We start from the raw sequence: 25056 nt of genomic DNA on the forward strand, positions 1-25056 counted from the left end.
TGCTGGACCCTGCGCGGGGCCGGCCGACCGGGTGAGAGGTGGACCCAGCGCCCATCTGTCTGTTCCCTGGCTGGCCAGCGTGGGCCCAGGGCGCCCCACCCCCAACGCGGACAGGACTGCATCTCCACCCTGCACCTGCCCCTTTAAGAGCCGTGGGCCTGGTGGGCCTGTCCCCGGTGTCCGGCTGGGGGAGGCCGGACAGCTGTGGTCGGGGGAGGCGTTGCGAGCTCCCGGGGCCTCTGGGAGCCCAGCGATGCTGGGGAAGCTGAAACAAAGGCCGACAATGGCCTCCTTCCCTCCCTGGCGGCCTCCGAGCGGGGCCTGCCTGGGCGGCCTCTGGGGGCCCCTGTTATTTCCTGTGCTGGCTGCGGGGCTCCTGGCCAGCGCACATGGGCAGGAAGCAGGCTGGGCATCTCTCCCCCCACACCCGCTGGGCTGGCCCCGCAGGCCGGAGTGGCCGCTCCTGTGAGCTGGGCCAGCCCGCCGGGCCTGCTCCAGGCCTGCTCGATCCAGGCCCGCCCTGCCCGGGTCTGCCCGGCTGTCCCAGGAGGGGAAGCGTGACCCTGTCCCGCTGACCTCTCCCTCCTGCAGACCCCACGTGCTCCACCATCTGCGCTGGGGCCCTGTGTCTGCCCCCGAGCCTTTGTGGCCAGAACTGAGGCCCACAGAACTGAGGCCCAGGCCGAGCAGGGAGCGGTGGCTGGTTATTAAATTAATTCATCGCGACTGTGCGAGATATAGACTTAGATCTGGTGTTAGGGTTGCCTTTGCGGTTAAGGTGAAGGTGAGGGTTAGGGTTTCCAAGCCCTAAGGACGAAAAGGACAGGAGTTAGAACACGGGCTTTGGCGTTACAGACCTTTGTCTGAGTCCTGGGTTCACCGTCACCACATCGATCACCTAATTATCGGTGTCTCCTTGTCCTGGGCCAGGCCACAGGGACACGAAGGCGTCCTGTCCTCCAGGTCCCGCCTTCTAGGCGAGGAGACAGTGAGCAGTGAATACCCAGCAACTTAGCTGCTTCGCTATGAGGTTGGACTCGATGGAGTTACTCACCTTCTCAGGACTCGGTTTGCTGGTCTGTACAGTGGGACGCGGAGGCCCTGCCTGGTGCCGTGGTTCTAGGGGAAGTGAGAGCGTAGATGTAATGTGTTCAGCACGGTGCCTGGCACCCCCACCCCCCAAATGCCAGCCCTGGTGATTATTAATGAGACAAGACGACGTGGCCCACGTGGCACTGGGCATCTAATGATGCCCGAAGCCTCAGGTCAGGGTCACTCTGCAGGTGAGCTTCCTGGCAACCTAGGCGAAAAGAGAAACAGGCTGGAGGGCGGTGCGGCCGGCTCTGCCTGATTCCAGGGCTTGGGGCAGAGGGTCGTTGGGCCTCCCTGGCACAAAGTGCAGAGGAATTTGCCGCGTGTCCTCACTCATCGCTGAGCAAGCAGCAGGCCGTGTCTCGGCACACAGGCATCTCTCTGAAGTTGACCCTGGACACGCGCTCCGGCTCCGTCACACCCAGCCCCGAGTGACAGGCAGTGTGGCCCGGGGGGACTCCGGCGGCGACCAGGCCTCGCCGGCTGCACCCGGACCAGCCGCCTTGCCGAGTGCCTGGTGGGATGCAGGCGGATGCATGGCTTTCACGCAGGACCCTGGGGAGGCGCCTCACGTGTCTCAGACCTCAGAAAGTCCCCCTTTTAAAAAACATATTTTTATTGATTTCAGAGAGGAAGGGAGAGAGAGAGAGAGAAACACCAATGATGAGAGAGAATCATGATCGGCTGCCTCCTGCACGCCCCCTACTGGGGATCAAGCCCACAACCCGGGCATGTGCCCTGATGCGGAATCGAACTGTGACCTCCTGGTTCATAGGTCGGTGCTCAACCACTGAGCTCACCGGCCGGGCAGAGCACCCCCTTTTTGTGAGGACCACTTAGCCCCCCACCTCGTGGAGCCTTGGAACACAGTTTGGGAAGCCATTTACATCCTTAGGTGTTGAGCTCAGCAGCTCGGTGACAGCTCGCCCACCACGCCCCTTCTCCGTCCAGACTAGTCTGTCCTCTCGGCTGCTTGTCACTCAGGAGCAGCCGCCTCCCCATTTCACTGTTGACAGGGCTGTTGCCTTTGCTCACTTTCTCTGAGTGCAGTCCAGCCTCCAGGCGGGGCAGCGTCCGGGAAACCGAGGCTCGGGAAGGCAGAGAGGGCTCAGGGCGGGGCTTCTCATTCGGGATCTTTCTGGAGGCACATCCGTGCCCAAATGCACCCCAACACGCTCACCCCTCTGCTCCGAGCATGCGTATGGCCTCGTCCTGTGCCAAGCCCCTCCTGCGCCCTCCCCCTCCCGGTGGGCAGAACTGTGGGCCCGGCCCGCGAAAGGCCGCCAGCGGCCACTTGCCCTGTGCCTGGCGGGCGCCCCGTGGGGTTTCCATGGTGAGCGCTCCTTGGGGGGCCCCTGGGTGGGACTTTCCATCTGGGTGGAAACCTGACCCGCAGGCCGGGGCAGGAGGAAATGCCTTCCCCAAATGTGGAGACAAAGGGGAGAGAGGCGGCCAGCCTGGGCCTCCAGCCAGAGCCCCTGACTACTGCAGAGCCACAGCGCGGGGACCCCTGGGGCCTGGGCCCGGCCGCCTGGGACCCGCCCCTCAAGGAAGGCCAGAGCCTGGGTGGGGCCGCGCTGCACCCTGTGGGTGGCTGGCGGGGGGGTTGGGGGGGAACTGCCCTGCGCCCGGCCGCCCTGGCCTGGAGTTGGGGTGTGTCTGCAGCTCCTGCAGAGAGGGGTGCAGCCGGCGGGGAAGTGGCCGGGCAGGACTCGAACGCGCCTCTCGCCATCACTCTGCCCCTTGCCCCCCTCCAGCAGGCGTCGTCTCACTTACTCCCCGAAGCAGCACGTGGACCTCCAGTGTCATCATGTCAGCTCAGAGGCCCGGCGTCCTGCCCGGTGTCACCGCAGGTCTCCGCGCAGCCACACGGCCGCCCCACCTGCCGACAGCACAACCGCAGGTCCTTGTAGTGCAGCCGGAGGCTCGGCTCTATCTGAGGGTGGACAGTCTCTCAGATTGCTCATGGCCAGGAAGTTCTACTGAAGGTCTGACCACCTGCGAGGTTGCTCCTGGCTGGTGTCGCGGGGCCTGTCCCCGTGGCTGGTGACGGCGAGAGCCCGAGTCACCGCCGACGGGGTCCCGACAGGCTTCCTTCTGTCAGTCACAAGCACTGTTGAGCACCTACGAAGTGCGGGCACCGAGCTTGGAGGAGAACGGGGCCCACGGAGCCCCCGCAGGCAGTCCAGAGGGGGAGGTGACAGAGTCAGCGGATAAATACGCACATGTTTCCCCTGGGAGCGACCGGCAGCGTGGCCCGTTAGAGAGGGCGGGTGCGGAGGGGAGGGCCATGTGGCGGGGTGGGCAGAGGCCTGAGTCGAGGCGGGGCAGAGAGGGAGTGAGCCGTGCAGGCGCGAGCCATGTCACTGAAGGACAGAAGGGAGTCCCTGTCATCCCTGTCGCTGGAGTACATTGGCCCCGGAGAAGCCAGGGCCGAGGGGCAGGAGATGAGGGAGGAGCTGGGGTGGGGGGACCTCGAGTCCTCGTGGGCTCTGGGGGTTTGACCCTGAGTAAAGGGAAGCCAGGAGAGTGGGGAGCAGAGGGACCCCTTCAGCTGTGCGTGGGCAGGGGAAGCCCACCCAGGCGCTCATCCGGGGGAGAGATGATGGTGCCTGGGGCCAAGGCCGGGAGGTGAGAAGGGGTCACGAATTTCTTTTGGGCCGGCCAGTGTGGTTCAGTGGTTGAGCGTCGACCTATGAACCAGGAGGACACCGTTCCATTCCCGGTCAGGGCACAGGCCCGGGTTGTGGGCTTGATCCCCAGTAGGGGGCGTGCAGGAGGCAGCTGATCAATGATTCTCTCTCATCATTGATGTTTCTCTTTCTCCATCTGTCTACTCTGACATCAATAAGAATATATACTAAAAAAAAGGATTTCCTCGGGAGGTTGGTCCAACAGAACTGGTCTCCAGATTGGGTGTTGGGACTGAGAAAAGGAGAGGAAGCAGACGGCTCCGGGCAGCTGGGGGGCTGGAGGTGCCCTTCATGGGATGGGGTTCCCGGGGGAGGGGGCCATTGGGGGAGGATAACGGTGGTGAGGCTGCCGAGCTAGGCCTTGGCCGTGAGTTTGAGATGCCTCTTGGACATCAGTCGGCACTCGGAGGACGGTCCCGCCATGGGGGGAGGCTGGGACTGGGGTGTATCTGGGTGTCATGAGTGTGTAGTTGGTGCTCAGAGCTGGACAGAGGCTCCCCTACCCCCAAACCAGTGCGTCCAGACAGAACAAAGGAGTTTAGGCCCGGGTCCAGGGAGGCATGCATCAGAGGCAGGGACGAGGGACGAGGGACAAGGGACGTGGGATGAGGCAGATTGAGGAGACTCTGGGAGGTCAGGGAGGTAGGAGGAAACACAGGGTCCCCCAAAGTCTTTCAGGAAGGAGGGGGTCACTGGGCAAGTCCAGAGCTTTCCAAAGTGGGGTGCTCTGACCTTGCTGGGACCAGCTCTGCCTACAGAGGGGGACACGTTGCCTGAGATTTCTGCAGATGGCAGGGGAGGCCAGCCTGGCTTCGTTTGCTGGAAAGATTCTGGGGCGAGAAGAGACGGGGTTCAGGGGTTAATGAAATGAACTCGCGTCTGCAGACTGGCCCACCCGGGGGTGTCCTCGCTGAGCCCCCTCCCCGGTTCCCGCTCAGGAAATGTGCCCGCGGCCGGACCAGGGCGGCGTCCGGGAGCCGCAGACGGTCCACGGCCATCCCGCTGTGCGCGAGCCCGCGGAAGTGGGCCAGCCGCGCCCGCGCAGGATTAAAGGGACGTGTAATGGATTAAAGATCAAAAATGTTAATTAAGAAATGGTCTTTTCTAATAAGATGCCTTCAAGGGCACAGGCCCGAAAAGGAGGGGATTTCTCATTTTGGCAACACGGTTCCTGTTGTAATGAAATTGGTTCGCAGGCAGCGGGGAGGACCCGGCCCAAGTCTCCTTTGAAAGACATCTCCATCCAAATTAATTAGCGAGAGAAGACGGAGGGCAGAGCGGCGGGCTGACAGGCAGGTGTGCGGGCGTGCGTGGCGGGAAGGCTGCGTGAACTTACAGAGAAACCCGTCCGTGGCCTGGTGCCCGCCGGAGTGGGGTGCCCCGGGGCACATTTCGGGCGGGCCTTCCCGAGATCTGGCTACTTCTGGGGTTGAGGGATGAGGCCTGCTTGGAAGCGAGGCCTAACTCGATGGGAACTTGCTGTGTGACCTTTGGCTGTGTCCGCCCCTCTCTGGTCGCTCCTTTTTTTTATCAGTTGTGGGTGACAGCAAAACCTCTCCTATCCGCCTCCCCAACTGTGGGGTCAGATAGGTTCGTAGCTATGAGTGATTGGAAACCCCGAGCTCTCCGAGGGAATCTGTGAGATTATCCATCTCTGTGTGCCTGCTCCGGCCTCGGCCGCTCCGCGTGTTGCTGTCCCAGGCCTTCCCTGCGTCCCTGCGTCCCCGGCGTCCCCAGCTGTGACGTGCCTCAGGTTGTTCGAATGTCTCTGAAGGGCACCATCACCCAACAGTTAAGAACTGGGCTCTGGAGTCTGCCAGGTCATTCATTCGAATCCCACATCTGCCCCTCGCCTGGACCTTCTCTGAGCCTCAGTTTCCTCATCTGTACAATGGAGCCAGTGGTCCCTGCCTCACAGTGTGACGTGTGAAGGGAGATCGGGGCTCGGTGTGCCGGGCTGGGGCTGTTGCTCCAATTACTCGGGAGCAGTGATCTATGGGCCTGGGCCACATGATTTAAAAATACTGGGTCAGCCCTAGCTGGTCCGGCTCGGTGGATAGAGTGTCGGCCCACGGACTGAAGGGTCGCCGGTTTGATTCCAGTCAAGGGCACGTATCTCGGCTGCAGGCTCCATCCCCAGTGTGGGGTGGGCGTGCAGGAGGCAGCTGATCAATGATTCTCTCTCATCATTGATGTTTCTATCCCTCTCTCCCTCTCCCATCCTCTTATATATGATAAAGAAAGAAAAACGTGATTTTGGAGATGGGAAACTCAGCCCCATCTATTCCCAACATCGATGGCAAGGCTGTCTGTGTGGCATGCAGGGTAGGGAGCTGGTAGGGTCGGTCCCTCTCTCTCCTCCACGCTGCCTGGTCCACGGGGGGACGACCTGCCTGCGCTCGGTGTGTGTCTGCTTTTCACCATTTACGGGCCGCAGCCCTGGACCTCGTAGCCGGGGCGTCCTGGGCCCCCGTCTCTCTCGGCGCAGCTGCAGACACGCAGGAGGGAGGCGGTCGGCAGCGGACAGCAGTCTGCTCTGGAAGCCATGGGCACCGAGGCCTTGCAGTCGCCTCTGTGGGCTCTGCCGTGGTCCTGCCAGCGAACCCTTCACGGCCTCCCCATTTCTTCCACCTCCACCCCGAGCGCTTCCAGCCTGGCCCCTCCGCCATCATTGCCGCCTCACCTGGCCACGCCGGTCCTTTGTGGGGAGGCAGGCGTCTCTGGCTCCACTTTCGTTTTTGTTCATCCTCACCCGAGGATGTGTTCCCATTGATTTCTTTTGAGAGAGTGGAAGGGAGAGGGAGAGCCAGAGAGAGAGACATCGATGTGAGAGAGACACATGCTCCAGACCGGGCTGGGGACTGAGCCAGCAACTGAGGTGTGTGCCCTTGACGGGAATCGAACCCAGACCCTTCAGTATGAGGTCGGAGGCTCTAACCACTGAACCAGACCAGCCAGGCTTGGCTCCACTTCTGACCCGTTCGGTGCTCAGGCCTGGCCTGGGCAGGAACCCGGCCACACTTGCTGGCCTTGGAGTCACGGTCACTGCTGCTCAGGCGCTTTATTTCCGCCCGCGTCCGGGTGAGGCACTGGGAGGATTCATCTGAGTCATGGGCGGGAACACAGCTCCGAGAAGGGCCAGTGATTATTGTCACTATTATTATTTTTCAACCAACTGCCGTGTGCAAAGGGTGCGTGGCGGGCAGGAGGCGCCGGGGAGCACCCCATCTGCACGGGGCCTGATGAGGAGTCTCCCCGATCGCGTCCGCCTCGTCAGCAACAGAACAGCATGTGAATAAACCAAATCCCCCCGACTCTCCCCGATCGCGTCCGCCTCGTCAGCAACAGAACAGCATGTGAATAAACCAAATCCCCCCGACTCGACGCGTCACAGGCGTGATGACAGCGGCCACACTGTGTGCCCGCGTGCGGCTCTTCCGTCAGCGACAGGGTGCCCTGATTGGCGAGTCTGGTAGGAATCGTACGCAGAGCCGGGTCCCACCCTCGACAGGTGTCCTCGGAGAGCGGAGAGGAACTTTCCGTGGGAAAGAGGACGTGCCGGCACCCCGGCCCAGAGGAAGCAGGAAGAAACTGGAGGAGATGATAGGGCAGGGGAAGCAGGCAGTGTGCTTGCAGGGTCCTGGGAGCCCCGGGCAATGACTGCGTGAGGAGGCGTCCCTTCTGCGTCTGGACCCTCTCTCCCCCAGGGTCACTCACCCCTCTTCCCCCCCTCCCCCGAAATCTTCAAGGGTCTCCAAGATCCCTCTGGGGGATCCTCTCTTGCATGCTGCCTCCAGAGGCTGCAAATGAGACACCCCCTTGCTGGGGACAGGGCTTGGCCACTTCACCCACCTCTTCCAGGTGGCTGTTCACACCTCCCTCCTCCTCCTGCCGCACAGGGGAGACGTGCAGGGGAGACGGGGAGGGCCCACGCGCCCTCCCACCCCCAGGAAGATCGCCGCCCTGGGCCAGGGATGCCGAGAGCCAGCGCATTGTTCTGGAAATAAGTCGCTGAAAACCCGAGTCAGAAATTAGTTAACACAAAGGAAGTCGGGCCCCGCAGCCCGCGTTGCAATTGTCTGCAGGAAGTGCCCCGCGCAGGGGGCCTGTGAAGGAGGATTTGAGTCCATTCCGCCTGGCGCTCCATGCGTGCTGCTGGCACCAAGTTTTTTCTTCCTTTCCGCCTCCTCCCCTGCCCCCATCAGGAGCACATCCCTGTGCAGCAGCCTAAGGGGTGCGCTTTGTGATGCTAATAAAAGTGATCTGGGAATGAAGGCGGCCCTCTGAGCTCCTGCACCTGTGTCCCAGCTGCACAGGTGCCGTCTGTCCTTGGCGGTCCAGCAGGGTCAGGGGCTGGCGGCCCTCCGGCACCAAGCAGGGGGCAGATCCGGCAGCTCTGTGAGTGGGAAAGAGCCTGGAAGCCCCATCATCCCCGCCTCAGGGGCCCCAGCGGGTGTTCTTTCAGCTCCGCTTGAATGTCTCCAGGGATGGGAGGCTCACCCCCTCACAAAGCCGCCTGGACCCCAGCGACAGCCCCAACCTTCACGTTCTTGGGCAGTTCCCGAGGGCCGAGAATTACTTAGTGAAACAAACACCACTGAGACCCGCCACGGGGCCAGGAGTGGGAATGATCAGTGACCCTCCATGGAGAGTCCTGCCCTCCCCGTTGGACTGGGTGTCGGTGGGAAGAGCACAGTAAATGCAGTAAGGCTATGAGTGCTAGGGACTAACAGTAGGTAGGGTGAGGGGGCCCTGCTGACCTCTTCATAATCCCCACCTGACCCGGCCCCACCTGTTCTCGCTGACCTTTCAACTCCCAAGCTCTGTAAGCTTGCTCCGGCCCCAGGGCCTTTGCACCAGCTGTGCCCGCCGCCAGGAGTACCCTTCCTGACCTTCCTGTGACCTCCCAGGAGGGGCCTTTCCTGACCGCCTCGCTGAAGGTGCCTCTTGGCCTGCGTCACTTCCGATCCCATGGACCCTGCTCTGCATCGGTCACCTCTGAGACTTTTCTGAGACTTTATTTCCTTTTCCCCTGGAGATTATGTCGGTTCTATGGCCCGCTGTGTCCCCACCCACGGCCATGGACTGCTGGTGGGTGAGACACCATGTGAGCCCCTGCTGGTGCGTCTGTGATTCAGCCCTGTCTCTGCTTGGTTGGCTCAAGTGGTGACGGGCAGCCCGGCCCCTGTGATTGTCCGGTTACAGTCCCATCCTCTCAGCAGCCTCTTGCACTGTTGTCCTCCGGTTCTACAGAGGAAGAGAGGGAGGCTCAGAGAGGTTGAGTGATGGATCTGGGGCCACACAGCCCGCGAGTGGTGAGGCAGGGCGGCGTCTCCAGCTGATCCGAGGCCACCCACACCCTCCGGCCTGGTGATGAGCTGGTGCGGGTGTCCTCTCCTCCCAGCCGGCCCCACGGACCTGGTTCTGTGCCCGTGAACCTTCCAGAACAAGCCTGCTCGCTGGTGTCCCCCTCCAGTGTCCACAGACGTCCTCCTGCCCTCCTCCTGCTCCCCTCTTTATTTTTAAAATATTTTCATTGATTTCAGAGAGGAAGGGGTGGGGGAGAGAGAGGCACATCCATGATGAGAGAGAACCATGGACCGGCTGCCTCCTGCACACCCCACACTGGGGATCAAGCCCACAAGCTGGGCAGGTGACCTGACTGGGAATTGAACCAGTGACCTCGTGACTCGTAAGTTGACGCTCAACCACCGAGCTACGCTGGCCGGGCCTGCTCTCCTCTCTGAAGGATGAGGTGCGCCGAGAAATATCCAGGGCCAGAGTTCTCCCGTGATGTTTCCCTTGTCGGGTGGGGACCAGTTCTGGGGGGTCCCAGGCCCCCCGGATCTGTCCTATAGCAGGTGTGTGCTGAGAGGCGCATGCTGTGCGGGCAGGAGAGAGCGTCGCAGGTCCCTCACCAGGGGCTGCGAATGCCTGCGGCCTTAGCCGGCGGGGCAGGGTCAGGCAGGCCCTCCGACGTGGGTCCCCGGGTGCATCTGTCGGCGGAGGTCTGCGGAAGCTGCTGAGCCCCCCGACCCCCCACCTGCCTCCAATGCCTCCCTGCTGTGCACTGCCACACGGGCCGGTTCCTGGGTTCCTGGGTTCCCGCGTTCCCACAGTGTGGCCGGGGCGGGTGACATTGCCACTCGGCTCCAGGCCCTGCAGCGTTCCTTCCTCTGCAGGAGCTGGATGTGGAGGCGGGCGCCCTGGCACGGGCTGGGCGAGCCCGGTGGGCAGACCGGGGGTCCAGAGACCACCCTGCCGCCTCCTGTCTTTGGGGTCTCGGCTGAGACCTTGCCCTCTGGGCCACCTTCATCCTTCCCAGGCCCGTGCAGGGTGACTCAGGAAACCCGCCCGGCCGTGGGGACGGGGGTGGGAGCCCAGGTCTGACTTGCGCAGAGCCGGGCGGCTGCTGATGCGGCAGGCACTCTGGCGTTTGCGGTTGGTCCGTAGATCTGTCAGGTGGAGGGAAGAGGCTCCGACGGGCTCTCATGTGGCCCCTTCCGTCTGCACTCTCCACGCTCACCTCGAACCCAGGTCTTAGCGCGATTCTGGCTCCGGCCCACCACCTCCGTCAGGATTTCACCGCGTCCCGGGGCTTCCTCAGGTCCTCGCTCTCCTCCGCCCGCCCCGGAGATACACGGCCTCCTTCCCTTCCCGGGAGGGACCCGGCCGCCTGTCTCCCCAGGTCCTTTGCGCCGTGCTCCCTCTTCCTCTCTCCTCCTCCCCGCTTCCTTCTCATCCTCCGCAGCTCAGCCCCCGCCTGCCCGCAGCCAGGCCGCCCACCACCCTGCTCAAGGCCTCTCCCAGCCCCCACCCTCCCCTCTTCTATTCCTTCAAAGTGCTGATCGTTTGAAGACATGATTTTGCTTTTATTTGTTGTTCATCCTCACCCGAGGATATTTTTCCTGTTGATTTTTAGAGAGAGGAAGGGAGAGGGAGAGACAGAGAGAGAGAGCGAAACATTGATGTGAGAGAGACACCTCGATTGCACACACCCCGACCAGGGCTGGGGCTGGAGCCTGCAACTGAGGTACGTGCCCTTGATTGGAATCGAACCTGGGACCCTTCAGTCCACGGGCCGACGCTCTCTCTCCACGGAGCCAGAGCTGCTGGGGCTGAATTTGATTCTCTGTGTCCCCCCCCCCGCCCCCGTCTCCCTGACCCGGAGGGTGTGTCCGCCTCCTGCCCCCTGTGTCCCAGGCGGGTCCTGGCGCGTCGTAGGTCTCGCTCACGTCTGTGAACAGGGGGGATGCGTCTCTGGGGAGAGGAGTGTGAGGTGGCCCTGGGCCGACCCTCCTTCCTGTGGCCGGTGTCCTGCCTGTGATTCAGAGCTGGCAGCTGGCAGCGGGGACGGTGGCTCCCAGGGGACCCCGCTTCCCAGAACCGGCTCACTCATCCCCCCACCTGCTCCCCCAAGGACGGAAGAGCGAGGGGCTTCCTGGAAACCCCACGGCGGCCCTGGAGGGCGGCGGGCCCTGGCGAGCTGGGCTGGTGATGAAACCCAGGAAGCGTCCCTCCCGCCTGCACGCCCAGGCGGGAAGAGCCCCCTGTGCGTCCGGAGGAGAGAGGAGAGGAAGCCCCGCCGGGCCAGGGTTTCCGCTGTGGGAATTTTCTAGACTTTCCCTGGCTCAGTGCACGGAGGCGGAGGCCCGGACGCAGCGCCCCCGGGCAGGAAGCGATGGTGAGCGTGCATGCGTGTATGCGTGTGCACACGTGTGAGTGACACCCAGACACGGGGCGCGTGGGCGCCCCCAGTCCCACTCTGTGCTGGTGCGCGAATAACTTCTTTTCCTGGAGTCGCCGTTGCAGAATCGTGAAGGAGAATCGGTCTGTGGGTTCTGTTTCTTTGTCCACCCTCACCCTAGGATACTTTTCCCCAGTGGTTTTTAGAGAGAGTGCAAGGGAGGGGGGAGACACAGAGGATCATCGACGTGAGAGAAACACATCAGCTGGTTGCCTCCCGAACTCGCCCCGAATAGGGCAGGGGAGTCGAACTTGCAACCCAGGTGCAGGCCCTTGACCGGGAATCGAACTCGAGACCCTTTGGTCTGCGGGCTGGCGCGCTAACCACTGAAAAACTCAGCCAGGGCTCAATCCTGTTTCAAAGACAGCCGGATGGGGACAGAGGCTTGTGAAAATACAGCTTCCTGGGCCCCATATTGAGGAAAGGGCTGTGGCACGTGGCCTGCGTCTTAACCTGCCCTCGGGCCAGGGGCACCCCTCGAAGCTTGTTTACGCCTGTGGAACCTCTGAACCCACAGGGGCTCTGCCTGCACCCATCAGCAGGAGCCCTTTGCTGAGATGGAAACCCCCCCCCCCCCCCCCCCGCTCCCAGTGCCTCTCCTGGGGCCGGTGGCCTTGACCGGGAGTTGGGACCTGTGAGCCCCTCCAGGCGCAGCTTTGGGGCCAGGCCCTCAAGCCCCATCCCCGGGAGAGGTTCGCAGCCCAGAGCCGAGCCGCTCGAGGTGTGAAGAGGTTACAGATCGGCGTGCGGCTCGGACTCCGTTCTTGTCAAACCGTTGCCGCGTGTGTCCCTGAAAGGTGAGATCTCGTTCATCAAAGTCAGCGCAGCGCAAGCCTCCGCGCGGGGACGTCTTCACTCTGCTTTGGACTGGCCTGTGCGGTGCGTCCTCCACGCCGGCCGCAGGCGTCTTTGTAACCAGAGAGAACAGCAGAGCTTCGTTTTTGTGGGGAAGATATACTCGGAGGTAGAGAAACAGTTCTGGGAGAAAGCGGGGGCGGGGGGGGGGGGGGGACAGGGGGCACGCCACCGTCCGGCCTGGTACCCGCCCGGCAGTGGGGAACGTGGGTTCCCGTTGGCAGTCTGGGCGGAGCCTCCGCGTGGGCATCTCCGGGCTGGGCCCGCCTTTTCCGTAAGCGCCCGGGTCCCTGTGCCTGCGCCCTGCTTAGCGGGGTCTCTCCTGGGACCTCACTCCTGAGGCCAGGCCTGGTGGGGCTCGGGGGTGCTGGCCGCCCCCTGGGGTGGTGCCTTGGCCTAAGAAGGAGGTGCCCCTCCACCAGCCTCACCCCTATTTACTGCCGGGAACATGGGGACCCGGACTTCTCCGTGCGGAGAGCTGCGGGCTGTGGGCCCGGCCGGCGTGGCTCAGGGGTTGAGCATCAGCCTATGAACCAGGAGGTCACGGTTCGATTCCCGGTCAGGGCACAGGCCCGGGTTGTGGGCTCCATCCCCAGTGTGGGGCGTGCAGGAGGCGGCTGATCCGTGATTCTCTCTCATCAATGTTTCTATCTCCCGCTCCCTTCATCTCAGAAATCAATAAAAACACATTTTAAAAAAGAGGAGAAAGCTGCGGGCTGTGGTCAGGCCGTCTTTGTCCATCCGTCTCTGCAGCGGAAGCTGGAGCAGGGGAGCTGCGAACAGGGGCCCTGGAGGCCCTCGTGCTCCGGGGGGAGGGCCGGTCCCGGTCCCTCTGCCTCTCCGGCTGCGCCCCTTCCCTCTCCGGGTCTCAGCTTCCGCCTGTGACTGAGGCTGTCCCGGCACCTGCCCCATAGGCCAGGAGGTCACCGCGGGTGCCAGCGAGCCGGCTGTTCTTCCCGACAGAGAAAGGACTTCGCCGGGGGGTCCAGGTGCCCCGTGGGGTTCTGATCCCGGCCACGTCCTGCCTGTGCCGAGTGACCGTCGGAGGCAGCCGCGGGGGTTTCTCAGCCCCCGGCTCGGCTCGCTGAGTCGGCTCCGCCCAGACCCTCTCCTGTGCGGGGAGAGCGAGTAATTTTTTCCGCTCGGCCTGTGACCCTGGAAGGGCAGGGATGCATCTGCGCAGTACCTGGCCCCCCTCCCCCGAGGCTGCTTTCCATTCTCTTCTCCCCCAAGGTGGCTTCCCAGACGCCGCGTGAGTCACGGCTCAGCCTCCCGCAGGAGGGCCGGGAGATGGGCGAGAAGTCCGAGTGGGAGCATTGATTTTATTTTAAGACACGAATGTAAAAATCTGCATTTGCTTAAAAATGAGTAACATGGCCTGGCCGGCGTGACTCAGAGGTTGAGCGTCGACCTAGGAACCAGGAGGTCAGGGTTCGATTCCCGGTCAGGGCACAGGCCCGGGTTGCGGGCTCGATCCCCAGTGGGGGGCCTGCAGGAGGCAGCACATCCATGATACTCTCTCATCATGGATGTTTCTCTCTCTCTCTCCCTCTCCCTTCCTCTCTGACATCAATAAAAATATATTTTTTAAAAAAATGACTAACATGGCGTGCTGTCCAGCAAAGGGCCCTGCCCCAGAGGGCCTGCTTTACGGGATGGATGGGCACGACTTCCGTTCCTCTCAGTCTTCACCCATCCACCCACCCACCCATCCACTCAGCCAATAGATACTGTGCACCTACTGTGCGCCAGGCTCCAGTCTAGTGCCGGGGATTGCACAGTGTGTAAAACAGACAGCAGCTCCTGAGCCAGGAGACCCAAGGCCTTGGGGGCTGTTTATTTTCTCCAGCCAGACACTCCCCTCCCTGCCGTGGCCCCTCCCCCTGCCCATCACACTGGTCAGAGGGGAAGGAACTCAAGGCTGAGGCGGGTCAGCCCACGGAGGACCAGCCCTGGCCCTGCCACTCACCTGCCACGCGGCCCGGGAACTTTACCCCGGGCCTGAGGTTCTGATAAAAGGTGGTGGACTGGATCAAGTCTTTCTGGAGAGGCTCCTCCGTCTAAAACCCCCCAATCCATTCACCCTCTGTGCTTTTAAAAATGTTAATGATTAAACATGTTTAGTGGCTCATCAGTTGCTTGTTCGTTTATTTACTTATTTCAGAGCGAGGAAGGGAGAGGGAGACAGGAATAGAAACATCTATGATGAGAGAGAAATCATAGATTGGCTGCCTCCTGCACGCCCCCTAGTGGGGATCGAGCTCGCAAACCGGGCCTGTGCCCTGACCGGGAATCGAACCTTGACCTCCTGGCTCATAGGTTGACTCCTAACCACTGAGCCACACCGGCCAGCTTCAGCGTGTCCTTTTTAGAGGTGGGGGAACCAAGGCTCACAGTGGCCTCAGAGGATCCCCTGAGGTGACTGTGGGACCCCCTGAGCCCGGAAGGCCCTCTGCTCTTGCCCCCACGCTCCCTCCGGCTCTCAGAGGCCTGGTGGGTCTCTCGCGGCTCCTGGAGAAGGTGGGGGGACCAGGCCAGGGGCAGGACGGGGCTCCCAGGCCCGCCCTTGTCTGCTCACTCATCTGACATCCTCAACACGGCATGGCTGCAGGCGGGGAAACTGAGGTTCAGAGACTGGAGACCACCGGACTGACCCACGGCCTCGCCGAGACTCGGGGACACAGCTCGGATGGCGATGTAGGCATCTCCTCGGTCCCCTTTGGTGCCGCATCCACCTGTCCCCTGGGCTGTTTCTCCGCCCCCGACGGAGCGGGCATGGCTGCCTGGACCCCCGTTGTACCTTCTACAAGCCCAGGAGATGGGCTGCTGGGTCCCCCTCCCTTCAGCCCCATCCCCGGGGGCTCCCCTCTGAGTCCTCTCCTGCCTTTGATGCAGATTCTCGCGCTTTCCTCATCCTGTTCTGGGCTCTCCTCCACATGAGGGGTGGGTCAGCGGGAGGCCTCTCGGCAATTTATAATTCCGGAGAGTTCTGTTTGGGGACACGCGTTAGCATTTAACCGCCCCCCGCCACCGCCGCTCTCCCTATTGTGACAAGCGCCTGCAGCCGCCTTTGGGGACGCGGGCCGTCGCTCCCGCTGCGAGCCGGGCGGCCGCGTCCCGCTCCCGTGCGTCTCGGAAACCGTGCGCGTTCCGACTTCATACGACGCTCGAGGAGGGAGCCCCGGTTCCCGCCCGTCCCGCCTCGAGTGGCGACACCCATAATTCCTCCGTAACAAGTGCCTTTCCGGGGGGCTGCCGCTGACAGCTCGTGGGGAGTGATTGCCCCTGAGCGCGCTGCGGTGATTACTTCCCCGAGAGCCGTGTGTGTGTTAGGGGACATTTCACACTTCGGTAACGTCAGTGTTTGGGGGGCGCACGCGCGGTCATTACCAACAGTCTTCCCGTGAAGATCAGCCTCAAAAAATTATAAACGCTGATGCTGGCATCGGTGAGAGTCGGGGAGGGACTGCGTTTGACTCACGTATATTTATTCCAAGTGTAAGAGCCTCTCCTGCATGGAAACTTCACTCTCTCTCTCTCTCTCTCTCTCTCTCTCTCTCTCAACAAAAGCACTCATGACCACGTAGCTTGCTTTCTCATGTTTGAGTCATGCAGATCCTGCAAAGCCACACGTTGCTTGAGACCGAACAGAGACCGCGTCGCGGATCCCCGATAGGAGACATTTGCGGTAATGGAAAATGAATGATTCGCAGTGCGATCAATAACAAATTAGCGGCGTTTAATCAAAGGTTCCTGCCTCCTGTTGACTGAGGGCCGTGGCGAGCCGTTTGAAACCCGCGTTGAGTGGTCGGCCAGGCTGCGCGGGGGCGGGCGGGCGGGGCGCGGGTGTGCGTGTGCATAGAGATGGCTCGGGTGTGGGCCCTCCTGGTGGTGGAGGCAGCCGGGTCCCTGGGGTGGGTCTGGAAGTTTCCATGTCTCTGCCCACTTGACCTTTGACCCGTGGCTCATCCTCTGCAGGTCTCCCCTCCTCGTTGTGTGGGAATGCATGTGTCTTGGTGAGTCCAGGGCACCCAGCAGGCTTTGCTCTCAGAGGCGGGTGTGGGCCCTGCCACTTAAGTTACCCCCCGACCCCCCCACCCCCGATGGTGTGTTTCTGCGGAGGCCCCTCCGACGCGCTGGCTGCGCCCGGGTGGTGGGTTTTGGAGACCTCCAGCGTGCCCTGCAGCCCTCTTGTGGGTGCGCTCAGCACCCACTTGGGGGCTGGAGGGAAAGGAGCAGAAAGCCAGCCTCAGCAGTAGATGAGGTTAAGGGATTAGGGGTGTGTGTGTGTGGGGGGGGGGGGCGGTGAAGAGCCCACAGTGTGGTGGGTCCATGGAGGGGCCCGGGGCCACCCCTCGTCTGGGTGGGGGGCAGCATGGGCCCGGGGTGCTGGCTGCTTACAAGCTGAGAGCTGCCATGCGGCCATGTCTCCGTGGCAGCAACACGGTAAGAACTTCTCCATCCGTCCGCCCCCCACCCCGGGGCTTCTTCAGGGTCCCTGGGACACGCTACACACCCCGCTGTCCCCGTGCCCAGCGACTTGTTACTTTTTAAAATATATATATACATTTTCATCGATTTCAGAGACAGGAAGGGAGAGGGGGAGAGAGAGAAACATCCATGACAGGAGAGAATCATGGACCGGCTGCCTCCTGCACGTCCCCCACAGGGGATTGAACCCGCAACCCCGGGCATGTGCCCTGACCAGGAATCGAGCTGTGACCTCCTGGGTCACAGGGCGATGCTCAACCTGCGAGCCAGGCTGGACGGACCTTGTTACTGTTTATAGGCTCGATACAGCCTCTCCACTGGGCTTGGGGGAGTGGGGCTCTTGGCCTCCCTGGGCCTGTGACAAGGCCCGGGCTGCAAAGGAAACGCTGGGAGCCCGGGACCAAGGACAGGGAACCCTTTCCCGCTCCCTGGGCCCTGCCTGGGGCAGTGGTGGGACCAGGGCCTGTTCCTGGCTTTGCCCCCACAGTCTCATCTCTCCCCAGAGACACACAGACCAATGGCTGCCTCTTCGAATGTTGTGTTTTTGTTAATTCTCCCCCGAGAATAGTTTTCCATTGATTTTTAGAGAGAGGATGGCAGGAAGGAGAGACACATAGAGAGAAACATCGATGTGAGAGACACATCCCTTGGTTGCCTCCCCACGGGCCCACCCAGGGCCAGGAACCGAGCCTACAACTGAGGTACGTGCCCTTGACTGGAATTGAACCCGGGACCCTTCCGTCCATGGGCCGATGCTCTAGCCAAACTGGCCAGGGCCACTGGCTGCCTCTTTAAATGTTAGAGCAGGAAGGGCTGTTCCACATGGCTTCATGCATTCATTCATTCATTCATTCAACCACAGGAATCGAGCACCTGCAGTATCCCAGGCCTGGTGCTGGGTGCCGGGTGCTGAGTGCCAGATGCCGGGTGCCGGGTGGGACAGGGGGAGCAAGGACGGGAGCACCCACGCTGACCTGCTGCCTGGGGCCTGCTGGCCGCTCAGGGGCCGTCCTGCGTCCTGCAGAGGTAAGGACCCGGATGCGGGGAGCCGGTGGCTGGGCGACCTGCTCCCCTGGATTACAGCTGACCCCCCACGGAGGCAGCCTGAGCGCTGTGCCGGGCCTGCCCCTGGCCCCACCACGAGCCGCTAAAAGTTTCTATTCCGAGGTCCATGCCTTAATGTGCGGAGGGGCAGCCACGGCCCAGTGCCGGTGACGCAGCCTGGCCCTGGGCTCCGGGCTCCTTCAACCTGGCCTCTTGTCCTGTCTTTGGGGTACACACCCCTTCCTTGGCCCCTTCTCCCCCTCCCCCTCCCTCAGCCCCGTGAGGCTCCTCTTTCTGCTGTGGCCACCAGGGGGTGATTTGCACCCCAGCATCCTCGCCTTGAGCAATTAGGCGCCAGGCCACGGCGCTGGCCACAAATTAGCTGGATTTATTGAGCTCCCACGCTGCCCCTCTGGCCTCCCCCTCCCCCTCCCGCCTTCCTCCCGTCCGAGCCTCCATCTCCTCCTTCCCAGCGGCCATCGGAGACAAACACGACAGTGAGGCGCGGGCAGAGCGGTCCCAGCCTCGGGAGGTCACGGGGAAGGAACGGCGCACAATTTTCATGGTCACAGGGTGGCCCGGTCCCACTGTTCCTCATTACTGCCTGCAGCGGGAGCGCTCCGTGAGGGCCGGGAGGCTCGCTGGAAAAATAGAATTCTCTCCGTGTTGGCGGAGGTGTTGGTGATGGCTTTGTCTCCCCCTTCCTGCTCTGCCCCTCCCTCCTCGCCTCCCTCCCCGACCATCTCTCCTTCCCGCCCCTTCCTCCCCAGGCAGAGCTGGGAGCTGCCGGGTGGGGCTCAGCACGTGACCGTCCCCCAGGAGGGTCGAGTCACAGACGCCCACAGAGGGTGAGGTGCTGGTGACTCCATGTCTGGTCAGTCGGTTCAGGAGCCAACTGTGCTTTGTGTTTGGATGCAGCTACGTGCCCAGAACAGCACTGGCACGCAGTAGGTGCTCAGTCAGTGTTCATCGACTGACTAAAGACAAGGGGTATGTGTCTGCTCTGGCTCCGGCTGTGTGGTGGCGACCTGGGGTGAGGTCCCCTGGAAGGCAGCCCCATGGGGAGCCCCACAGGCTGAGCAGGCGGTGACATCATTCCTATTTCCCAGGTGAGGAGACCGAGGCTCAGAAGTGTACATACGTGACGGAGGCCACACGGGCGTGGACTTGAACTTGGGTCCCAAATCTCCAAAGAAGGGACATGTTCATGAGTGCCCAGCGAGCCTCCCTGCCTCACCCTGGACTCGAGGGGGCCTGGTGGTTCCGGTTGGGCCTGCTGCCCGCCCCCGGGCTGCCTCCAGCCTCCGGGCGATTGTCTTGCCCTCGCTGTTATCTTAAACCTTGTTGTCAACCCTGAGTCATCCGGGAGCTTTCACATAAGAATATGAATTTCCTTCTTTAAAAAAATAAACAGCTGAGGTGTCTGCACCGGGACCCCCTTTTTTGTATGGCGACCATGAGGGTTTGAACAGGGGCTGCGCCCTTGGGTGGGCGTACCCCTCCCCTCCCCCAGCCCCTCCCAGCTCATTCTGCTCATTTGCACGAAGGGAGGCATTGGCCCACTGTGGTGAGTGTCCTGTGGGCTCGCTGACCCATCGGAACCTCCGCCTGCCCTCCTGCCCGTCTAGTGTGCCATCACCCTGCGAATCATTTTGGCCTCAGGTTCCAGAATTCCTGACAACCGGAGGAGACATCTTCTGGAAGATTCTAGTCATTTCCGTGGCCAACCATGGGCCTCTGGAGAGAGGGGCCGCGTACCCAGGCCCGCATGGCCAGCCAGGGCGAGCGTCCCAGCATGGCTCATGTGACGCAGCCCGGCTCACGTTCAGGGGTGACGTTCAGCGTGGGGTGACCATGGCTTTGAAATTCCGTGCACAGAGCCATCAGCACTGACCGGGGAGAAGCAAGCACCCCCGGCAGCTTCCTTATTTAAGAAGCGGGTCTTGGAGAGCAAATAGCTGTTAAAATATTTGCCTGCAGCTCTGAGTGTTAAATGTCACCCCACTGTCCGCACTGCAAATAGTTTAAACCTGAAGATCAATAGTGGCTGCCTCTCGGAATTTGGGGCCAGCCGTGGGGGCACAAGCCGGTGTCCGACTGGGTCGGCGGGCTCCCAGCCCCGCCCGCACAGCCCCTCCCGCCCCCATCCCGCCTGCCCCGGGGTGCGTGCGTGTGTGTGTGTGTGTGTGCATGCGTGCATGTGTGTGAGTGTGTGCATGTGTACGTGTGCGTGCGTGTGTGTGAGTGCGTGCATGTGTGCATGTGTACCTGTGTGTGTGTGCATGCGTGCATGTGCGTGAGTGTGTGCATGCGTGCATGTGCGTGCGTGTGTGTGCGTGCGTACGTGTGCATGTGCGTGCTCACGGAGCCGTGTCCTCTCCAGCAGGGCCCGGGGTTTGACCTCTCGCCCAGGATCCTAAAAAGAGTGCCCTCCTACCCTGGCCCCCGGAACGAGCCTGGTGAAAGGTTTGTAGGACACGCAGGCCCGTGGGGCTGGAGGCTGGCTTCCTGCCGGGAACAGTGTTGCTCCAGGCTCAGCACGTGGGAAACCGTATGGACCTCGCTGGACCGGGTGTTCTGTTGGGGGTGCCCCAACTCCATCCAGGGGACGGTGCAGGAAAGGGGCTTGTGAATTTCAAGTTATTATTGTTATTTTTTAATCCTCACCTGAGAATATTTTTTCCACTGAGAGTGGAAAGGAGGTGGGGGGATAGAGAGAGAGAGAGAGAGAGAGAGGAAGAGAGAGAGAGAGAGAAACATCGATGTGAGAGAGACACATCGATTGGTTGCCTGGTGCACGCACCTGTTCAGGACCAGAGACTGAACCTGCAACCGAGGTACGTGCCCCTGACGGGGAATCAAACCTGTGACCCTTCTGTGCAAGGGCCCACGCTCTAACCACTGAACTGCCGGCCAGGGTGGGGCTTGTGGATTTTAGAGCGACATTCGCCCTCCCTCCCCGTAGGCGGGCGGGACACACCTGGCAGAGGTCATGCTCTGCCCTCCAGGAGGTGGGCCTGTCACTCACTCAAGGTCGCGGAGCCCTTGCTGGGCCCTGGGGGCCGGGATGAGGACCCTACATGCCTGTTGACATGCGGCTCGTTTTCCAGGAGTCGCTGCAGTAGGGAGACCTGCCGCAGGTGCTTGAGTCGGACACAGACCCGCCCCCTGTGGCCTTGCTTAAGCTTTGTCCCCTCTCAGAGCCGCCGCCGCCTCCTCCCCTGTGAAAGGAGGGCGCGGTGGCGCTCGCCGCCCGGGGCTGCCCGGCTGGGCTGGCTGTGCTGGGAGGGGCCTGGCAGGCGGTGAGGGCTCGGTGGCGCTGCTGCCCTCGGTGGAGCCCCGGGGCAAAAGCATGGGGTGTGCGCGTCACCGGGAAACAGCCAGGTCGTGAGCTGTCGGGGTGGAGTGTGAGGCCGGCATTTCAGGTGCCAATTCCGTCGGCTCCCCATCCAGGCACGTGGCTTGGTCCTTCCCTGGGGTGGGGGGGCGGGGGCCTTCATGCTGCTCCAGGCCGCCCCCAGGAGAACGTGGGTGGGGCCTGAGGGTAAGGTGCCCTGCTCTGGGGAGCTCTTCCCAACCCCAGGGCTCAATGGGAAGATAGGAGCTCCTTGCCCAGCCAGTGTGGCTCAGTGGTTGAATGTCGACCTCTGAACCAGGAGGTCCTGGTTCGATTCCTGGTCAGGGCACATGCCCAGGTTGCAGGCTCCATCCCCAGCGTGGGGAGTGCAGGAGGCAGCCGATCCATGATTCTCTCTCATCATTGATGTTTCTCTCTCTCTCCCCCTTCCTCTCTGAAATCAATAAAAATATATTTTAAAAAAACCCACCAAAATAAAAATCCCAAACAGATTTGTCTTCTTGGATGACTTTGTGGGGTGGTGACCTCTGAAAGCCCCCAGAGCTGACGCTGAGCTACCTCCTCCCCAGTCCATAGGGTGCACAGACAGTGTCTGTGGCTCCAGTTGTGGGCGAGATGCGCTATTACGGAAAGCGCTGCCAAGGAAATACGGCCAAAAAAAAAAAAAAAGAAAGAAAAAGGATAGCAGGGGATCATTTAAACACGTCTATTAACTCGGGTGTTAAGTAAAGCAGCACACGCGTGTGCTGGAGGAACGTAGTGTCTGGAGAGTTGGTGCAGGAGATGCCGCCGGGATTGCGCCTCTCTCTCTCCCTCCCCTCCCCTCTAGAGCATTTTTTTTAAAGTATATTTTTTTTATTGATTTCAGGGAGAGAAAGAAGCATCAATGATGAGAGAGAATCATTGATTGACTTCCTTCCGCACACCCGCTACTGGGGATCAAGACCTGCAACCCGGGCATGTGCCCTTGACCGGAATCGAACCCGGGACCCTTCAGTCCGCAGGCTGACGCTCTATCCACTGAGCCAACCGGCCGGGGCCAGGACATTTTTTATTGGGGGGAAGCGGCGGTAAAGAGGCCTCACAGAGCCTCGCTGGCCGCTGTCCCCATGGTTTTGTGGTGACTTACGATAGGGGAGGTTCCCAGTGATAGTTCTCACTTCTTCGCTTTCTCTTTCTTGCTGTCGCCGGAGCAGCAGCTCTGATTTCCGGAGATAAATAGGCTGCCTGGCTTTACATGGGGCTTCTTTCTGGATTGCCCGGGGGTTGGCGTGTTCTGATGAAAAAAAAAAAAAAGGACCTACACATTGTACTTCCCTTAATTGGTAAGAAGAGAGCTGTCTGATGGGCCACCGACGGACACCTTGCTGTTCCGCGCGGCGCTTGGGCCACGTGCCCCGCCACGGAAGGCGGAGGCCGGCTTCCGGACCGGCTGACGTGTGTTTGCGGGTGCGTGGTGCCGCGTGCTTGGCAGTGCGTGTGCGTGTGCGGTGCAGCCGGGAGCAGTAGAGCCCTTACCCCATTAGCTATTTCTAAATCGGTGTGTTTATAGGGCTGTGGCTTTCACCTCGAATTGAATGCACGCTTATCTTCATTCTTCTTTCTGGTTTTGGGGACCAGCCCTCGGGGGCCTCAAGGTCACGTGCCGAAGCCTCTCGCTGTCGCCGCAGGGTGAGGGGTGACTCGCGCGGGCACGCACGCTCCTTTGCACAGGCAGACGTGTGTGCGTCAGTGTCTTCGCACACAGCAGCGATCTCTCCCTTTCAGTGAAATCAGCGCTGGTTTCTGGACGGGAAGCTCTGACTTCCAGGACGGAACAGACTGTGGGGAGAGACCGCGCCACGCTACGCTGGCTTTGTCGTCGGAGTCTCTGTTTTTCACGGGCAGGTCTAACCCGCCGGCGTTTATGGGGGTGATGCTCTGTTCTGTGTGCTGTGCCTGCTTGTTTTGCACTTGGATGTACACGGTCTCCCCGTGTCCTGTCCGTCTCTCCGCTGGGGGCCGCGTGATGCTCCCCCAGCCCCGCAGGGGCGTGCGCTGGAAGGAGGCAGGGTGTCCGGGTATCCTCTGCAGGGTGTGGGCGATGTTGCAACCCCTGGCGGGCTGCCAGGCACCTTCCCTGTGAAGTGGGAACAGCAAATGCGGGCAGGGGGCAGGGCCATGTGATGGCCGCTAGCCGCGGGGTGTGTGAGCCTGAGAAATGGGTCTGCAGGCATGTAACTGCCTTCGGAAACGTGCAGGACGCGGCGCCAGTGTAAGGCATCGTTGTCCCGATGGATCCTGACCTCACTGTATTGTTGTTGTTAATCCTCACCCGAGGCTATTCCCCCCTCCCCCCCCCTTGGTCTTTTTTTTTTTACAGAGTGGAAGGGAGGAGAAACAAGAGGGAGAGAGAACGAGAGAAACATCAATGTGAGAGAGACATATCGATTAGTTGCCTCCCATGACCGGGAATCGAACTGGCAACACTTTGGTGCGGGGGTGGGGGGGGTGGGGGGGCTCTAACCACTGAGCAACACCGGCCCGGGCTTAACGCACTTTCCTGTGCAGATTTGGTACTTGCTTGCACGGTGCTAAGCGGAGAGTAGGCATTTTACGTGAAAGAAATGGGTCCGACGTTTCAAAGGCCGGCTCTTCCTGTCCCCGCGGGCACCGGGGCACGAGTGAAGGCCCAGGTGCGCCTGACACTCGCGAGCTGACGCTCCGCGGCCCTGCCAGCAGGCGTGCATCCTGTTCCCCGAGTCAGGACATCTGTGCCGAGAGCCCACCAGGGTCAGCGAGTCCCAGGCTTGGTGTGTGTGTGTGTAGGTGGGTGGGGGGGGAGCGGTGGCCGGAGGGGGGCGAACTTGGCTTCGCGATGTCCCAGCTCTAAATCGCAAGGCTTTGGGGGAAACGAAACATTTTGGGGCGGCAGGGACAGCGGATGGGGGCTCTGGAGAAACGCGTCAGAGAACGGGTTTGGGGGAGACAAACGCTAAGGCATTGTCACCTCCCTGCCGGGCCACAGCCCCCAGCGTCCATGAGGGGGGGGGGGGGGGGGAGACCGTGACAGGCAATCCCCAGAGGAGATGTGCACCAAGAACTAAAGAATCTAGTTGAGAATGAGGGCACCGCATGCTACAACCCCCCCCCCCTCCCCCGCAAACCCCAATATTAACATACCGAGAGGCGTCCAGAACGCCCCTGGGAGGCCGGGCAATTCAATGGGTCGTTGTGAGCGCCGGGCGCTTCTCCTCCACCCTGGCCGCTCACGGGGACTGTGTTCTTCCCGCCGGCAGGAGGCCTGGACGGAGAGCCCGAGTGTGAGCAGAAGGCCGGCCGGGCGCTGGAGGACAGGAGCAGTGTGACCAGCCAGGAGGAGAGAAATGACGACGATGACGACATGGAGGATGAGTCCCTCTACACCTGCGACCACTGCCAGCAGGACTTCGAGTCGCTGGCGGACCTGACGGACCACCGGGCCCACCGCTGTCCTGGAGGTAGGCTGCCGCGCGCGCCAGGGCGCTGACGGGTGGTTCGGCGGGTAATTGGACGTGGCAACAGCTGGAAGCCTCCAGTGAGACCCAAGAATTAATCATGTCATTTTACAGGGAATGTCATTTTATTGTGGTGTCTTGGGTACCCTGTCTCCGCCTTTTAAATAATTAACAATAAACGCGAGAGTGTTCTGGCCGGTGGGGACGAGGGGGGCTCCCCTCCTCGTCGTCCCTGGAACCCAGGTCCGTCCTCCGTGGTACAGGGGCCTGCACCCCACATTTCTGGAAGGCCTTTCGGAA

At 61.6% G+C, this 25056-nt stretch overlaps 1 protein-coding gene across 1 annotated transcript in view; it reads left to right on the forward strand.

Moving 5' to 3' along the window:
- The window catches only part of ZNF423 (zinc finger protein 423), a 226990-nt gene that overhangs the window by 52842 nt on the left and 149092 nt on the right, over nucleotides 1-25056 (forward strand). Inside the window, exon 3 of the mRNA XM_070398325.1 lies at nucleotides 24559-24759. Coding sequence (XP_070254426.1) covers nucleotides 24559-24759 — 201 coding nt within the window. The remainder of the gene's footprint in view (nucleotides 1-24558; nucleotides 24760-25056) is intronic.

This window comes from Myotis yumanensis, unplaced genomic scaffold, assembly GCF_028538775.1.
Source record: "Myotis yumanensis isolate MYYU_CA2020_CCGP unplaced genomic scaffold, mMyoYum1.0.hap1 SCAF_18, whole genome shotgun sequence".
In the NCBI taxonomy this organism is placed as follows: domain Eukaryota; kingdom Metazoa; phylum Chordata; class Mammalia; order Chiroptera; family Vespertilionidae; genus Myotis; species Myotis yumanensis.